This window comes from Lytechinus pictus, chromosome 16 (genome assembly GCF_037042905.1).
Source record: "Lytechinus pictus isolate F3 Inbred chromosome 16, Lp3.0, whole genome shotgun sequence".
NCBI lineage: Eukaryota > Metazoa > Echinodermata > Echinoidea > Temnopleuroida > Toxopneustidae > Lytechinus > Lytechinus pictus.
This window is the reverse complement of record NC_087260.1, coordinates 5,998,686-6,018,436: the sequence shown is the minus strand read 5'-3', so window position 1 is coordinate 6,018,436 and position 19,751 is coordinate 5,998,686. Positions and strand designations below refer to the sequence as shown.

The 19,751-nt window shown below is 38.7% G+C and overlaps 2 protein-coding genes across 2 annotated transcripts; one reads left to right on the top strand and one right to left on the bottom strand.

Moving 5' to 3' along the window:
• Positions 1 to 1,148: 1,148 nt before the first annotated feature.
• On the bottom strand, positions 1,149 to 1,850 carry LOC135157086 (uncharacterized). Its single transcript, XM_064111584.1, has one exon. It carries the CDS (start codon positions 1,848 to 1,850, stop codon positions 1,149 to 1,151), a length of 702 nt encoding a protein of 233 aa, XP_063967654.1.
• A 12,980-nt stretch (positions 1,851 to 14,830) lies between these two features.
• On the top strand, positions 14,831 to 16,576 carry LOC129278949 (piggyBac transposable element-derived protein 4-like). Its single transcript, XM_054915075.2, has one exon. It carries the CDS (start codon positions 14,831 to 14,833, stop codon positions 16,574 to 16,576), a length of 1,746 nt encoding a protein of 581 aa, XP_054771050.2.
• The last annotated feature ends 3,175 nt before the right edge of the window (positions 16,577 to 19,751 follow it).

Here is a 19,751-nt window from a genome sequence, read left to right as displayed (position 1 = left end):
AAATATATTGGCTGGAGATTTATTTGTAAGAATGATTATATGTATATATAAATGCATATTAATTTATCACTGTAATTCATTATTGTGGCTGGTTTTTTTTATCAATTAGTAAATTTAAAGGAGAATGAAAACCTTGAAAGTATTTGAATTCATATAAAAGATAAAAATAACAGAAACAGATCAAGGAAAGTTTGAGAAAGATTGAAAGAAGAACAAGAAAGTAATGACCATTTGAATATTAAGATCAGTAATGCTATATGTAGATCCTGCTATTGGCAATGCCACAAAAATATTTACTTTTGTGATGGTCACACTGTGTATATTGTTGTGACATGCAGAAACGAATAAATGAATAAATAAATGATAAGATAAATAAATAAATAAATTAATTAATTAATAAATGTATGATGTTCCACTTGTACAGCTTTTCTGTTACTTTAGAACATTTTTCCATTAAATGTTCTTTTATCGTGACTATTGCAAGAACAGGTGTAATTTTTAATAGGACATGTACTAAAAGTTTCACAATATAAGTCTTTGTCTTTAATATGGCTGTGCTAGCCACGGGATAGAAAATTTTAAACGCACACATCCAAAGAACACAAACAGCAGAAACAATCCATTTATGATAGTCTGTACGATGCCTTTAATTCCACTGATGAGCCCTATGCTGGACTCGTATTGACAGTGATGGTCAAGGACTATCAGCTCAGTGACATGATGACTCGGTAGGATCAATTGAAGCTTCAAACTGTCATCGACTGGGGCTCTATCCAGCTGCCCTCCCACTCATTGGAGTCCATCTACTAAAATGGGATCCAGCTTATCGAGAGAGACCATCCTTTCTCCGGCCCCAGTAAGGAATTCTGGGGGAGGGGGATGATTGTCTCTGTACACGACAAATCACTTCCCTCTCGGCACTTTTCAGCTCGTCAACTGTCGAGTCTCCTCTGGGGATGATATATCACCACTCACCTTTGACTTTATGTACTTCTTGAATCTCAAAATCCAAGGTACTGCTCGCTTCAAGCGAGTCCAGGTAGAGAATCTTTTCATAAGCTCATCCAAACTACTCTAGACATCGTCAAATTCACTTGTGGTTTCTTTACCTCTGGATCAACCTTGAGTTCTTCTTCAATGTGCCCCCGTTACATAACTAGATTCACTGGCCATGTGTCTCTTTCATTCAATAGGAATTCCGGCCCTTTGACCCAACGAGTCAACTGCCTGACTGGGACTCCTATTGATCCATCGTCCGCAGGATTGGCCTTGGTATCCACGTGTCTCCACTGCGAGGGGTCTGACACATCTTGAATCTTTGAGGTTCTGTTTGCCACAAAGGTGTGGAATCTCCTGCTCTCGTTCCTCAAATACTGGAGGAATGAGGTGGAATCCGTCCAGAATGTAGTTGACATGTCAGGCAGCCTGAGATCTCTTCTCATTGTCTCACTTAAAGAACATGCTTGTACTGCTGCCGAGAGTTCTAGCCTTGGGATCGTCATAACCTTCAAGGGACAAAGTCTGGTCAAGCCGAAGAAAAAACTGCAATGAATATCGCTAGCTGTGTCTATTGTCCGCAGGTAAGTCACCGCTGCGTACCCTCGTTGAAAGGCATTACAGAAGACGTGGAGTTTATAGGTCCTGATATCTTTATCAGTCTTTGGTTTCAAACTTCTGTCGATGGAGATGTCAGAAAGTTGAGGTAACTCTTCCAACCATTGTCTCCATCTGAATTCCTCAGCCCTTCCAACTGGCTCGTCCCATCCAAGACCTTGAGCACAAGTGTCTGGCAGCAGTATCTTTGCTGCGAGAACGAATCCTAATGGATCGTACAGAGAATTTGTCACCATATTATTCCTCTCCGAGTTACGGGCTTCTCCTTGACTGCCACAAACTCAAACATATCTGTCTTGACATTCCATAGAATTCCCAGTATCTGCTCAGTTGCAAGGTCATCTAGCCCAAGGTCAAGAACTGACTTGGCTCTTTCAGACTCTGGAATAGTCTTCAATACACCAGGATCATTGCTAATCAACTTCGTCAGCCTAAATCCGCCACTCTGAAGGAGGCAGCGCAGTTTGTGAAAAAGCGTTACTGCTTCTTCTTGGGCCTCAACAGCCTTTAGACAATCATTGACATAGAAGTTTTCGGTGACTGTTATGAAAGCTTCATCTTCTTCGTTTAACTGGCAGCCCTCGGCTGTTTTACGTAGGGCATTCCCTGCGCAACTTGGCGAGGATGTCACGCCAAATAGGTGTACTAACATCTGGTATTCTTTTGGGTCTCTCTGCAGGTCACCATTTGGCCACCATAGAAACCTGAGTGCATCACAGTCCTGCGGTGTAACCTTGACCTGATGGTCATCCCTTCTATGTCAGCTACAAGGGCAATTCTCCCTTGACGGAACCTGGTCAACACGCTAACAAGGCTATTGGTGAACTCCAGGCCCTGTAGTAGTTGACCTTTGAGCGAGATGCTACGCAAGATACTACGCGCACCTTCTTCGGTTCATGTGGATGTAAAACCGGGTGGTGAGGCAAGTACCATTTCTTGCTTGATTGTAGCTTGCCTGTGCAGGCCTGGTTTGTGGTTCCTGCAGCAGGAACTTCCCTGGCATGCCCCTTATCTAAATAGTCTTGAATCGTGTCTTTGTACATTTAGAGTAGCAATTCATCCTTCGTCACTTTCTTCTTCAGAAAACGCAATCTCCCCTCTGCTAGATGACGGTTGCCGGGAAGATTTGGTCGCTCATGAATGTTTCCATGGCAGGTCAAGGTGATAGTGGCCATCAACTTTCTTTATGGAATTTTCCATCGTTTTGCCTTGCCTTCTTGTCATCAGTAGACTCCCCAACATTAGTTTCTACTAACGATCCTGCAGATTTCATCTTCCAGAAACGTCCCACCTGTTCATGCTGATAATTGTCTTCTTGTCCTGAATGCCAACATTCTGCGGTCTTTGGCACTATCAGTAGGACCATTTAATGTCCAATCTAGGAGACCCTGTATGGCGTATGGCTCCTTTCTTTTGCCTCGCAGTTCTTCAACAATCCAGAATGCTTCGGGCGCGTCTCCTCCAATCAAAGGGGAATCCAACCCAAATAAAAACTTGTTTGTATAAGGAAAAGAAAAATCAGACAAGTTGATAGGTTAAAGTTTGAACAATATTGGACAAACAACAAGAAAGTTATAAATTTTTAAAAGTTGTAAATATTGGTAATCACTATACCCATGGAGACTTCAAATTGGCCGCATATGGGATGGCATAGTGATGTAAGGCAAGGACTACTCTTTTATGTACTCCAATACATATTATGGCTAAAATGTAATTTTTCCCAAAAGTTTTATTTCAAATTATATTTTTCTTTCATGAGGACACAAAACAATATACTACCTGGGTTATATTTAGATTACTGCCCCAGGGGAATGGGTACTTGGGAGAAAACCACAAATCCCTGATAATAAAGTACATGGCCTATGGGAAAGTTGTCCTTGCCCCTTGTCATAATTTACTTACCCAGTTGCCAATTTGAAATATACATAGTATTAGTGATCTCAATTTTAAAGCAGCTATAACTTTCTTATTGCTTGACCGATTTCTTCCAAACTTTCACCATTCTGTTTAATTTATTTTTCTCCTTCCCAACACAACATTTTATGGCCAAGGCTGGATTCCCCTTTAAGAGCTTTACTTTGCACTGCTCTACTCATGGAAGTGCAATCCCTTGGAGATGTGCCAATTCAGCCGTTGATCCTGTGTTAGGGAGAGCCAACCCATTTGCATGTTAAGGAACCTACTTCTCTGTTTGAAAAGAGCAGGGATTTTGTTTTTCTTGGTGAAGTATTCAACATTCATATTTACTCCATTCACTTTCTAATTCCACCCATGGATTGTGTAAATAACATTAAGAAAACAAATTCTCCCATTTAAGATAACTTAACAGATTGATATTCAGACACATATATGATCTCAATCAACCGACCAAACAATCAATTAATCGATCAATCAATCAATCAACCAACCAATCAATCAATGAGGCAATCAATCAAACAATCAATGAGTCTGTCAATCAATCATCAATCAACCAACCGATCATTCAATCAATCAATGAGTCAATCAATACATCAATCAAACAATCAATCAACCAATCAGTGAGTCAATCAATCATGGATGAATTGTTTGTTATATCATTATAATGAGCAAAGAACTTGAAAAGTTGAGGATTTGGGGTATATTTTTAGTGTCCAAAGGGGAAAATCGTATCTTGTTTGCATTGCTAAAGGGAGGATCTCCATAGCATTAATGATCTCGACATAGATTGCTTGTCCAATTTTACCCAAATTTTTGTTGATATTATTCTTTTATATTTGTTTTCACTTGCCCCAAGGATACCATTCTCCTTTAATGTAATATTTTTAATACTTTATGCATTTATTGTGAATCATATATTGTGTACTTTGAAATGGACAATATTAAAAACAGCTAAATATATTCAATAGTTATTCTTCAGTCAAAGCATATTTGACTATTATTTTGAGTTATTACCTCTTTTTTATGATCTCATTCTCAACCCTATTATGGTCTAATGCCAAATTGTTCAATAACCAACTTGTCTACTATCATTTTGTCTATCATAAGTTCGTCCACTATCCACAAGGTCTATTTGCCATTTCGTCCACTCACCATTTCGTCTAATAACCAGATGGCCCAATAGCCATTTAGTCCACATACCACTTAGTCTTATTGGACTTAGTGTTGATTGAGCGAACTGAATGAAAAGAAAATGGCTATTAGACTAACTGGTTATGAGAAATGGTCATAGATGAATTGGTGATTAGATGAAGTGCTTAATTATTGGACCATAAGGTTGTTAGATGAAATGTTGATGAACGCAAGTCATTAGACTGAATGATGGTAGACCATGTGCTAAGTGGAGGAATTGGCAATTTACCCCCTATCATTGCCCATTTCACTCCCACCTCTCCTCGCATTTTCTTTCGATCCCTCCCTGCTCTCGTCTTCATCCCCTGTATTATACCCCTCATTATCTGGCCACTGTACCCGTTATTTCGCTTTGCCCCATCTCTCTTCCCCTCTACATACCGTCCCCATATGTAGAGTACCGAAGTGATGACATCACCAAAAAAATGTTTTTGCATTTCAGCGTTTTTGATACCATATTTTTGAAAGAGCATGGTGAAAAACCCCCACAACCGAAATTTGTTGGGATCGGTCCATGGGGGCCTTAGATACGAGCTCATGAATACATAATAACCCCAATGAAGTCAATGTATTACCAGGCCAATAATTCATTAACTTCAATGGGGCTGATTATGTATTCAATGAGGTCATATTCCCACCAAATTTGGGTTGTGGGGGGTTTTCACCATGCTCTACCAAAATATGGCTTTAAAAATGTTTAAATGCAAACAGTGAAAATTGATGACGTCACACTTCGCTACTCTATACCAATCTTTCTTCATAATCCCCCATGTACATGTAGTATACACCCACTTCTTCCCCTCATTACATTCCCGGGGGGACCAGTTAATGTATTGCTGTACACATGCGTGACCAAATTATTTCCAAACACCCCCTAAACAAGTTTTTTCCGCGTGTGCAAAATAACCCCCTAAAGCTTTTTCGTGGGCTTTACACATTTTGGCCCTAAACAAGTCGTCGACCCCAGGGAAAAAGCTTGGGGAAAAAACATACCCTTAACACGTTTGGCTAGTCTTTAAAAAAAGTTTTGGAAAAAAAAACATACCCTAAATACGTTTGAGCCCGCAATTGGCCATTGACCAGTCTTTCAAAACCACCCTTTTTCTTGACTATCAGTGTTTTTTATACCCTTAATCAGTGCACGCGGGGCCCGCGTCCAAAACTGAAAAACACCCCTTTAAATGCATTTTTTTTGTCACACATGTGTACAGCAATATATTTAACTGCCCCCCCCCCCCCCGCATTACATTCCATAAATGCCCTACCCCACACTCTCCTTACCACCCCGTTAGACCCCTTTCTCACTATCTCACCATTCTCCCCCGATATCTCACATTGGTTACATGACATTTGCTCCGAAGGCAAATCTTCAGGTTGAGCCAAACCTAAAACCTAACCTCCAAAACTAAATATACCCTAATCCTAATCTTTACATTATTCTGAACCAAAAAAAAAAAAACTATTACGATCTAACCCTATGCTCTCAGAGAAATTACGACCGGAGCAAACGTCGCAGGAGCAAAATATGTTGTCTCACTCTCCCATCACTACTCTGCCCAACATATATCCCATTGCCACTCTCTTCAGCTTGGGTGAAAATTCAACATAAAAGGTCAACAGGTAAAATACATATTTCACTATGATATGAAATATTTCATTTCCACATAGAAATCCAACTTGAGCAAAGACGACTGTATATTATGTATTGAACATGTAACAACTGAATTTCTGAAATATAATTACTTTCATTCATAATTTATTTATTGATCAAAATGGCAATACATAAACATTATACAATACTTCTTAGATTTTATTTCAGCCTTTGACATACTTCGTGGATAACAATATAAATATCTGATTGTTACTGAAATTTTACATTCACTTACAGTGTAACTCAAACAATGAACTAAATATATGTCATACATGTATGTGATATAAAATATTTTCCATAGTATTTACAATTTTCTCTAATCGCTCATAAAAGTCAAATGCATTTATTTTACACAAAATATTCACTTGCAATGTAGCTTAAGTAATGAACATAAATATACATGTAGGCAGGTGTTCTATATAAATGTATTTTCTATGACAACTGGTATTTTCAATTATCTATGACATCTGATTTTGTTTTGGTGACAATATCAGAAAAAATATTAAACAATATTCATCTGACGAAGCTTGCAGCCTAGCAAGCGAAAGCTTAACAAACACAGATAAATGTTCATAATTGCAGAATAAAGAATGTTTTCTCATAATATGTGAATGTTTGAGGAAAATCCATCACAGATTAAGAAAATTATCAGTATTTTAGAATTTTGAATTGTGACGTCATGTTCGAATTTAAGCTAGCTGCCTCATAAACTGCATAAATTTTGATTCCTTAATGGTTCAAGATGTTTAAAATTCTTTTTCTTTCAGGAGCCGTTGTGAAATGATTTGTTTGTTGAGATAATGAATGTGGAATAAAAAACATCTTCAATTTTCTTTAAAAAAAATAAATTTCATTGATTTTTCTACTTTATATGGGGAATCTGCTGAAATATGAACTCACAAATCAAAATAACTTTTTCAATCTTTAAATTTCCTAAATCCTTCAATGATATTTTGCATTAGACTTTTCTGCTATTTTTACAATAAACTTTTGTCAATGTGAACTTCCCTTAAAACATTTCCAGAAGATTGCATTTATCGGTAGTGAAAATGGCAAACTAACATACATGTAGATCTGTTTTTACATGATCAATAATGTAGAACTTTCTCTAAATCAATCCTCTCAGCTGAAATATTTTGAGTAATTTAGATGTCTTAGATTCATTCACAGCAAAACAAATGTAAAAATATAAAATACATTTTCTATGACACATGATTCTCAATAAAATATTTGTATTGAATTGGATATTATACAATCACTGGCAGTGGAACCAAAATGAACTAAAATATAAACAGCTTGATATTTATGAAGTATACAATTTCCATGCAAAAATAAATATCTTTCTCATTGATTTCCCATTCCTAATCATTGCCTGCCTCGCAGAAAGGCATTAGGATTAACGGCATATGTACGGATTCCCTTCCTTCGCAGGGCACAAAAGAGTTCTGTCATGCATGCACTATGCGAAATGTACGGGCTGGGAAACGATGTACAATGCACAGCTAAATCACATTGCCTTTCTGCTAGGCAGGAGATGATTCTTAAAGATATATCTACAATCATTATCGTGTAATTATCATATGTTAACCTATAGCTTGAATCAAATAATATTAATAGATTGCATGTACTCTTTGCATATTAAACTATCTTTGTCACTATTTTCCCAATTACATGTAGTACTGTTTTCAAGAGGCTTGTGTCATAACATTGGGATACTGCGTCTGGTCGAGCAATTGCGAAACCCGGCCATTCAGAGAAAAGGGCCCCCCTCAGTATCCAAAATGTCAGGTCCAATTTACCCAACCATTCATGAAAAGGGCACCCTAAATTCCCGAAAGGTCGGGTCAAGTTTCCCTGATGTTTCGTTAAAATTATGGCAAAATTATCAAATGGTCGGATAAACTTGACCCAATGTTTCAGGGATTTATTGGGCAATTTTGTCGAATGGTTGGGTATACATAATTGCCCGACCCAATGTGACAACCAGGGGCCCATCTTACAAAGAGTTGCGATTGATCCGATCAATCGCAACTATGGAAAGCCAGCAAAGTCAACATATAAAATGCATGTTTGTTCACAAAAATTTCTAGATATGAATGTAAATCCATAAATTCATTGATTTCTTGACAATTTGGTGTGTTCTCCTTTGTTTACAAAGGACATTTTGCAAACTTCCTGTAGAAAAAATTATGACACTGATGGATTTCCATAGAGTTACGATTGATTGGATCAAGCGTAACTCTTTGTAAGACGGGGCCCAGATGTGATGATACAAGCCTCTCAAGAGAAATGTACAATTGTAAATTAACAACTCAACATTAATGCAGGATACAAATTCTGCACATAAACATATTTTTCATACAAAAATAACTATGCCTTTCATGAAGTTCAGATTCATCAAGTATAAACCATTTTTAATGAGATTATCATACATTGATTTAAAATAGTAATACTGGTCTACTCATCCACTTGCACCTTTAGAGCAAAGCCTACACTTTGCATCATTAACTCTTTCATGATTTTCCAAATTATCTTGACTTTAAGAGCATAAAGTGTAACTCGGCATATATATACATGTACATGTATGTAGTTGTACATCTTGACGTTAATACAATTCATGTACAAACACTTTCAAAGGTATTTAATATACTGTATGTGACGGCGTTTGTTTGTAATGTTCAAATGATGAAGATATTTAGAATTCAGTGTACTCATTAATACACGCAATGTACCATTGGTCAAATACTTTAACTTAAACTTCCACCCCAAAGTTTTTTTTTAATAAAGACATTGTACAAACAGTCGGAGGCTAGTGCTTCACGAGATAAAAAACAAGGTTATCATCGAGATTGCCAAAGTTGACAATTTAGTCAGTGCTGACAACTTTCATTTGCATTTGATTTTGAGTCATTGTTGCACATTCTACTATATACATAATATCTGTCTTGAGCAAATACAAACATTTACAGATTTAATGTAACACAAAGAAATGCAATAATGCGATATATTATAGGAACCTACAAAAACCAGAGCTAGTAAACATAGGTACCCCCAAAATAAGATAAACTCCTACTGCAATAAAGAGAGATAAATCAAATATAAATTATAAGGAAACAACCTCCTGGAAGTGGAATGCAAGAATGTATATCTGTGAACGAGCAACAGCAAGCTTTAACATCCGCTCAGATTTAACAGTAAATCTTAAAGGGGAACGGAACTTCAAGGAGCTCTTGGACAGTTATGTTATACCGAGCTTTTTTACCTGACTGCTAAGAAAGCATGAATGCCTGTTAGCAAGCAACCAGGGGACCAACGGCTTAAGGTCCTCTCTGAGGGACCTGGTAATGAGGATAAATGCCTTACCAAAGGGCACTAAGCGCACCACTTGGGAATCGAACCCGGGTCACCGGAATCCGAAACCCCTGCTCTACCGACTGAGCTATCGCGCCTCCCTAAGTGAATCTCTTGCCATACTGCCATTTGTATTAAGGTGAATTTTTCATGAAGTGATCAGATGTTTTAATCTGAAAAATTCTGCTTTATCTGACAGTTACCACAGTACTGGTGCTTCCCTGCCGATCAGCATCAACACCAACTTGATGAATGCTGATGAAACACTCCCCACGATACTCTTGATACACACATCCTTTCTTAAATTGTGAATTTTGGTTTTCAATGATTATGTTAATTTGATCTTTATTAAACTGGTGGATGCTTCATCATGCTTGAAAGCATATATTGTAGTGAGTATGGAATTCATTTCATAACTTTAGTCCTGTACTTTGTACTATAAAACAAGAGGAACGCCTCTGGCAGTCTCACCTGCGTTATGCAATTCGATATAGCAGCAGTGCTGCCTTTGAAAACAACAACTGTTCTACCAGCGGGCCCTGCATATAACAGAATGTTATTATTACCCTTCTCCATTCTCAATGCTGAGTGCATAGCAAGAAGGCAGAAAGTCCCATTTTTTAAAGTCCTTGGTATGACTTGGTCGAGGATAGAACCCATGAACTAATGTTCTACCATTGAGCTACCATGCCCGGTTGCCTTGACATACATATCATGGAGGAGCAAATCTGCAATATGGAGTTTGAAGAAAATCTGTGCTGTTTAATGGCGACCGCACACCTTACGATTGGTCTGCGACCCGATTTCAGAATAAAATGTAGTAGAATTTGATGCTAATGTAACAGTAAATTTTGCTGGGTTTATTTATTTAATCTCTACTCTTACATTTGGCTTTCCATACTTTATTGTTTACATACAACTTGTTTATTTCCATTCCAACTCATCTCATCCTTCTTTCCATCCTCACAATCCACATACATTGTCATGATCTCATCTTTCATTCAAATCAAAGGATAAAAGATTGTTTGCAATACTTTTGATTGTAATGTAGATTTCATGAAAATTTGCTCTCAGTCACTCTCGAAAAAAACCCCAAAAAATGCAATGATATTGAAGATTGGATTGTTTTGTACAAGTAGAATTCAAATCTTGATCTAGAAACTTAGAAAGTATTCAGTTGCAGAATTTATAGTACATGTTAATGTGAATATTCTTGAAAATATCATTTTTGCAACTAGCCATACTATTGATTAACTTGATTTTGCACACAAAAAAAGCAAATAATTGTTTTTGTTGTATATCAAATATGGATACTTGAAATGAAAGAATGAAATGCAATGAACCTGTGTTGCTATGTGAGATGTATTATTGTTTACTTTATTGTTTACATACAACTTGTTTATTTCCATTCCAACTCATCTCATCCTTCTTTCCATCCTCACAATCCACATACATTGTCATGATCTCATCTTTCATTCCATCTCCACAATACATCTCACATAGCAACACAGGTTCATTGCATTTCATTCTTTCATTCAGTTTCCCCTCAGTCATGCTTCCTGGTTTTCCATTAGCTTTCCACTCCACATGGTCTTATTGTTTAATTCTCATTAGGATTCAGTTTAACTCATGATCATCCCTCTCTATTCTCTGATTGGTTCTTATTTTTAAATAGGGTTAGTTCATTTTATAGTTCATACCATTTTCCTTGTATTTGATTGGTTGATTTTTATGATTATCAAATGTGGGTACATTGGCAGAACTTCCCAGAAGATTAGATTGGAAAGTAAAGTCAGTGCTGATCTGGACTTCATCGTGTTAAGTTCTAATTTATTCTGCATTCACCCTATCTTCAATTTAATAATTTTAGTTTAATTAAAGTAAGGAGAGCTTTGGAGATTGAATTTACAGGAGAGCATAGGAGACTGAAGTGCAAGAGTTTATGATTTTGGAGTGTACAAACGGTCATGTTACACTAACATTGAGACTTGGAATATCTTACTGTGTAATGTTCTTCTAAATCATTATACGAATACCTATGTTCAAATCTGTGACTATGCTATCATCCTTCTTAGAATAAAAGCAAATTTAATATCTAGTCGTAATGACGTCCTAGCAGTCGCACGATTGGCTACAATTTGAAATTGATTTGGCCTTTACTCCGAAATAAAGGCTTGCTATCTTTCAAAATGGTTATATTAGTATTTTTTTCAATTAATTTAAACCTCAAATAAAATGATATGTTCCATTCACATTTTCAGCAAATTAGCAAAATGCGATTTGTTCTAAAATCGGATCGCAAACAGTCGTAAGGTGTGCGGTGGCCTTAAAGGTATAGTGTATGATTGGTTGATCTCAGGCAAGGGCAATGAATCAATTTTAAAATTATTACATTAATTAAATACCTATATTATTGCTCGATTTTATCACGAAAAAGAAACTTGCATAACTTTTCTATTTTCATGATATTGAGGGGTGAAACATATATAATTATTTATTGGTGAACCATCATTTTTTAATAAACGCCCTCTCGAGTTAAAAAATAAATTGATATTAGAACACCTTTCGAATCATGCAAATTCATTACAATCTTTTGCAAAGTGATGAATACGTCATGGCGCATGCGCAGTATCAACAAATCGCGTATCAACAAAGTGCAGTGCTGTCTGCAGAAGTAGCTGAGTAAAAGCAAACACTGAACGGTGCGTGCAAGCTTAATGAGCCGATGCTAGCCGGCTAGCGATGTGCTTGCACTCTGCATACAATCTACCAGTACTACACAGTCATAGGACATATCATCGCACGTGAAAGGATCGATAATAAAGGACAATAAGGATTCATTTAAATGGAAAAATCAAGGTACAACTCCAAGAAGTACGAGGAATCACGGAGAAGGGCGAGAGCAAATTATGAAGAGAGAGAGAATAAAAAGCTAAGAGAAAGCATGTTGTTTTGAGGGAGAAGACATTCCTTCAGTGGAATGAGGCCAAAGCTCCCTGTGTTAGAACATGGACCTACTAGAGATGGACATTCATCGCTCCTAAACTGACAATTACCACCTGTTTGTCATGAAGAACTCTGACCGCTTAACTTTCTCTTTACGGAAGTTTAAGACCCTTCACCGGAGGCATTGTTTATACAAGGCCCCTTTACTGCCGCCACAGTCACTGGCACAATTTCCAACCTCTATCGACCGATCACGGAACTGTTTCCTCGATCGCCCGAAAAAAAAGTTGACTCCAGACGTCGACGATCAAACTATAGACCACAATGTACTTGCGCAGTAAATATTCATTTCCGGGTTAATTCCAATGTTGATGTTCAGTTCTTCTGCTATTATCGATAACAATCCTAAAAAAAATCTGATTAAATTTCATCAATCCTGTCATATTTTACGGGGCGTTACGAGTTAGCACAAGGTGTCAAATGCTCTGCCATTACATTTTGACAATTTTCTCGCTTAGTCGCTGCCCATTCCCTTGCAAGGTATTTACAGTCATTTATATAAGAATAAGACCACATGCAAATAACAAGGTATTTCAATAGATATAGCCTATATGATATCATTGCCTGACTGAAAAGCACATCTGACACCACTTGAGAGGGCCCAAATTATCATTACGCAATATGATAATTTGGGCCCTCTGAAGTGGTGTCAGATGTGCTTTTCTGCCCATTGCGGAATTCAGAAATTATTAAATATATGACCAAACTGCACCAGAGATGGCAGCCAAATGGGCTCCATGTGATGGACAGATGTCATAGGCTCTTGTTATACCAGTGTCATGCAATCATTCAGTCAGGGCTATTAGTGCTTCACATGATAGGCATTTCTTTAGGAAACTTAAATGTTGGAAACAGAACTTGGCCTAGTACAAGTGGATTCGCTCAGAATGTGCATCTATATGCAAGCTTGCTAATGCTAGCAAAAAATATGGTGCACATACATTATTGTACCTGCTTTTGCACAGGCAATTTTTTACACATAAACATATGGAGATCACAGTAAAGTTTTATATGCATGCCCGTCATCAGGGGCAACTGGCAGAAATCACCTTTGCTATGCCCATAACTGGGGCAACGGGCATACATGTAGTGCATCATTTTGGAGGCATGGTTAAAGCCATGATTCATCATTTAGAAGACTAGATTCTTCAACATCCTTAGAGAAGTATATAATGTATTTTATAGCAGGATGACACAAACGATATTGTGTAGGCCTAGTGTGCATATAATACAGCATAGTATTCAGGGGGAAAAACAAAAATCAAGCCCCAAGAAGCCCTCCAAAAGCTCAATTCTACAATATAATAATTGTATTCAACAAATTCATTTCTTTTAATTTACTGCAGAAAAAATCCAGAAAGGAGAGAATGTCGACCAGAAGGAGATCCAGCTGATGAGGGACTTCCTCATTTTGCGAATTCTTTTTCGGAACCCCCAGTGGCCAGGTGTAATATCCAACATAACGCTAAAGCACTTTAATGAGGCTCTGCTAGTGGATGGGAACCATGTTCTAAAGGTGTGTTGGAAATATCTGTTTCACATTTCTGCGTCTCATATGCCATAATTTGAGGTTTTAGAAATCTGACACATTTAGGCACCTTATCTGAGTGGGCTCTGCTTCAACATTTCCCATAAATCGCGAGGGGCCAGTTTTCTGGCCATCGCGACAGTGCGACTGGCCAGAAAACTGGCCCGGAAATTGCACACTGCACGCTTGCATTTCCAAGGCACGCTACTTATGCAAATAAGAACCTTTCACCCCAAGACCGCGATAACCAATCAGAGTAGTTATAATACAACCTCCGTGATTTTTTTCGATGTAAAAAGAGATCTGATTGGATGAAGAGAGATGAAAGAAGAAAAGAAAATTTTCCTGTTTTCTTTTGTTTGGAATCCCTCAGCGTGCAGCCGAGCCGAGCTGAGCGAACGCCGCGCTGTACGTTTTACACACGCACGTTCGCAGTTTGTTTACATTGTTTACGCTGATTCTCTACTCGGATTTCTCGTCAATGATCGGAATATTTCCCATATTTTATCGACATTTGTGATTTTATTTGAGGGAGAGAGATGAGTGCTGACACTGATGATGATGTCGCAGTGATGTCGGAATCGTCTGGGGATGAAAGAACCTCCGATGTGGAGTATAACGAAGACTCGGACACTGAAAGTGACGAAGAAGTTGCAGTTGGTGAAGGTGCGGGATCCAGCGGTAGCAGTGCTGATGATAGCGCCGGGAGTAGCCGCGATGGAGACGGTGGTGCTGGGGCCGGTTTGTGGACGAGAGACAACAACCTTGACGACGATGAGACTCCTCGACGTCGTTTTCGAGCTCAGCCCAGGGTATTAGCGAGAGTCGATGAACAATCCACACCTCTAGACTTTGTGAAGATATTAGTGACTGAGGCATTCCTTATGACTATCGTTGATTTTACCAAGAAGTACGCCAACAAAGTTATTTCTGCTGCCAAGAACAGATATGCTCGGGACCACAACGGGGAGGCAATCCTCTCTCCTCGATCACGTTATCGGCAGTGGACAAAGCTTAGCCAGCAATTGAATATTGCAATTATGTTGGCATTCCTCGCTCTGTTTTTGAACATGGGAATGATCAGGAAATCTAGCGTCGGTGACTACTGGAACCAACAGGACTGGTCACAGTTCACGCCATGCTGGGCTGAGGTGATGCCGCGTGATCATTTCTTACTCTTGATGAGGTTCATTCAATTCTACGATTGCGAGGATGAAGACGCTGATGAGGAGGATCCTGGGCGAAAGGTGCGATTTGTTTACGAGCACTTCAATGCCGTCTTCTATGAACAATATGTTCCACATCAGGACCTGACGATTGATGAAGGCTTAGTTGGATACCGGGGTCGTGCAGGGATAATACAGTTCATGCCTCTGAAGAAGCACCATAAGTTTGGTATAAAGAATTATGAACTCTGCGAGACTACAGGCTACTTAATTACGTCATCGCTGTGTGCTGGATCTGAGATGAGAATCCCTGAACGTTACTTGGATGAATATCCGAATAGACCAGACAACGTTGTTAGGAAGTTGTGTCAACGCCACTCAAACAGCTGGTGGCACATAGCAATGGACAATTTTTACACTAATGTGGCCCTCGTGAACAAACTTTACGAGAGGAAGATTCAAGTAACTGGGACAGTCAGAGTGAATCGAAGACGTGGGATACCGGCTTCAGTGAAAGATGCGAGAAATCCCGTCGGCAGTGTGTCAGCATCGAGGAAGGGTCCTCTTCTTGCCATAACGTTTTGGCAGAAAGCGTCACAGAAACAACCTGGTGTCTGTCTACTCTCAACGAAAGGAAGTGCCCGCTGGGTAAAGAAGAAAACTGGTGAAAATGTTGCCACAGCGGACAAAAACGAGCAATGCATTCCACAGGTTGTACATTTGTACAACCATACAAAAATAGGAGTTGATCTGGCAGACCAGAAAGTTTACGAGTATGAAGTTGAAAGGGCAACACGGAGGTGGACATTGAAAGTCGCGATGAGATTTGTACAAAAGGCCATCCTCAATGCTTATGTAATTTACTGCAAAGTAAATCCTTCGCCCATCAATCGCAAGAAGTTTTACATCAAGGTGTATGAGGCGATGATGGAGCCAGTTAGGAATGAAAGATTGCAAGGACCAATGTCTCCCAGCACGGGAACGAGAGCGCAAGGGAAACGGAAATGTGACTTCGGACAATCGAATAAGTACCGCCAGTGTACAGTTTGCTCGGACAGGAAGGATAACAAGCGTAAGAGAACATCTTTTGGTTGCTTGAGATGTGGAGTAGCCGTGTGTCCCAAGTGCTATTCTCAACATAAGCCAAAGTAGACATTCTTGAGATGGTGAATGAAAGAGACATTTCTGAAATCAGGCCTAAAGTGGACATTCTTCAGTATATGAGGAATATGAAACAGCCTATGGAGCAGATAGTGATTACGAACCCGAAAGCGACTTCGAACCAGAAATAACCTTCCATGAAGGGTAAGTTGAGTTCAGTTTATTTTCTGTACAAGGTAGTTAATATGCAAGGCATTATATTATTGATTTATCATGTTGTTTACATGAATGTGAATGTTCTGTTGATTTCATAATTTTCACAACAGTGCCAACATCAGTTATACACATGTGGCCACATCAGAGTGGTTTGATGATGAGGAGGAGGAATATGAAACAGCCTATGGAGCAGATAGTGATTACGAGCCCGAAAGCGACTTCGAACCAGAAATAACCTTCCATGAAGGGTAAGTTGAGTTTAGTTTATTTTCTGTACAAGGTAGTTAATACAGTATGCAAGGCATTATATTATTGATTTATCATGTTGTTTACATGAATGTGAATGTTCTGTTGATTTCATAATTTTCACAACAGTGCCAACATCAGTTAAACACATGTGGCCACATCAGAGTGGTTTGATGATGAGGAGGAGGAATATGAAACAGCCTATGGAGCAGATAGTGATTACGAACCCGAAAGCGACTTCGAACCAGAAATAACCTTCCATGAAGGGTAAGTTGTTTAGTTTATTTTCTGTACAAGGTAGTTAATATGCAAGGCATTATATTATTGATTTATCATGTTGTTTACATGAATGTGAATGTTCTGTTGATTTCATAATTTTCACAACAGTGCCAACATCAGTTAAACACATGTGGCCACATCAGAGTGGTTTGATGATGAGGAGGAATATGAAACAGCCTATGAAGCAGATAGTGATTACGAACCCGAAAGCGACTTCGAACCAGAAATAACCATCCATGAAGGGTAAGTTGAGTTTAGTTTATTTTCTGTACAAGGTAGTTAATATGCAAGGCATTATATTATTGATTTATCATGTTGTTTACATGAATGTGAATGTTCTGTTGATTTCATAATTTTCACAACAGTGCCAACATCAGTTAAACACATGTGGCCACATCAGAGTGGTTTGATGATGAGGAGGAGGAATATGAAACAGCCTATGGAGCAGATAGTGATTACGAACCCGAAAGCGACTTCGAACCAGAAATAACCTTCCATGAAGGGTAAGTTGAGTTTAGTTTGTTATTTTCTGTACAAGGTAGTTTACTACAGGAATTATGCTTTTCTAATGGCAGTTCAACATCAAAAACTATTTCATGAATAGTGTGAAAAATAATTTGAAAATGTTCCCTCTAGAAAAGTGGCCTTGCTCTAAAAAGATTGAAATTACATGTAAATGACCCTGCCCTTAGTTGACATGGTTGCATTTAATCAAACACAGTCCTGAATTTCAATTTGCTCAAAAACATTTCAGTTGGTTGAAAAACAAGTTGTGTTTAAAGGACAAGTCCACCCCAACAAAAAGTTGATTTGAATAAAAAGAGAAAAATCCAACAAGCACAACAATGAAAATTTCATCAAAATCGGATGAAAAATAAGTTATGACATTTTGATTGAAGTTTCGCTTAATTTCACAAAACAGGTATATTCACATCCTTGTCCGTATGCAAATGAGGAGACTGATGACATCACTCACTCACTATTTCTTTTGTATTCTATTATGTGAAATAGGAAATATTCAAATTTTCTCCCTGCTGTCGTGTTAAATTACAGCAAATAATCCCATTATTAGTTGATTGGGACAGATCCAGCAAAACTTGTTACACACTGTCAAAATACATGTAACTATGAATAGTTCTTTGTGGACGATGAGTGTAAATGTTTCTTGTATTGCATTTTCTTCTCTTTCACAGACATGCCTGAATGGTCATAAGGACCGCTTCTGCCTTCAGGAGACTCAACATAGAAGCCATGTTGGCGATATCAAAATGGCTTCAGCTGTTTTATTGTCAGGCAATAACTTCATAAAAATCCAACACATGCTCAAAATTATGGGATTGCATCCCATAACCAGTAGGTTATTCTTTGCAATGCAGAACAACTATGTCTGCCCCGAGGTAGAGAGCACATTTGCCGGCATTGTGCAGAGAAATGTGGACGAACTGTATGGCCAGGAGATTGTAGTGTGCGGTGAGTACATTATACTGTATTGCACTACAGAATATCTGATAAGTTGTTTGTTTGCTATAAAGTGAATCAATCATCATGTTTCATAATATGTTCTTTGAAAATGAAAGAAAAAGAAAATTGCAACGGCTGTTTACATTGTCTAGATTGTCAAGATTGTTATGCATTTGTTTTTTGTATCACCATGAAACATGCAATGCATTTCAATCTATGTTTTAATTTCCCTATGTGACCTTAGGTGATGCACGGAATGACTCACCAGGGTTTAGCGCCCAATACTGCACCTACACCCTCCTGGACCGTGGATGTGCAGTTCGTCGACAAGAGGGAGACTGAGGACAAGAGCCCCAACATGGAGCCTCTTGCCCTTGTGAGGGCTTTGGAAGCGATAAAAGAGAAGAGGCTAAAAGTGACAGAACTTGTGACAGATGCCCATGCTGTGATTTCTGCACTGATGGATGCTTTTCCGAGGAGAAAAGACGCGTCTGAGGGATGTCTACGTCGATAAACTCGGTTTTAACACGAAGATAGTGTGGACGACACCAAAAGTAAGCACTCGATGATCAAACGATAATACACCACCTGCGGTAACTGGTCTACCAGAGCCACCAAGGTTTTCCCTCTCGTGCACATTTGTTTTTAAAATAGGTATCGAACGAAGGCCAACCGAGTTGACACACGACGTGCAGCGGCGGTATAGATAGATTCAAACGAGCGTCACCTTTCGCACGCAGCGCCAATCCGACGTTAAACGGAGGGCCGCCCTGTTGGCGGTCGTTATAAATGTAGTCTTCCCCGCACCTATCGGCGAGTTACGTGTCAAACCGAAGGGGCGGTATGCGCTCGTACGTCTCTTTCGTCATGGCCAGGTCGGGTAAACAGGTCAGCATCTCCAGTCCCTTCTTTTACACGACCCGATACGGTTACAAGTTAACGCAGTGTCAGAATGCGTACCAATTAGTAGCAATGAGTAGGGATGGAAAAGAATCGATGGATGCTAAAGCTCATATTGTTTCTG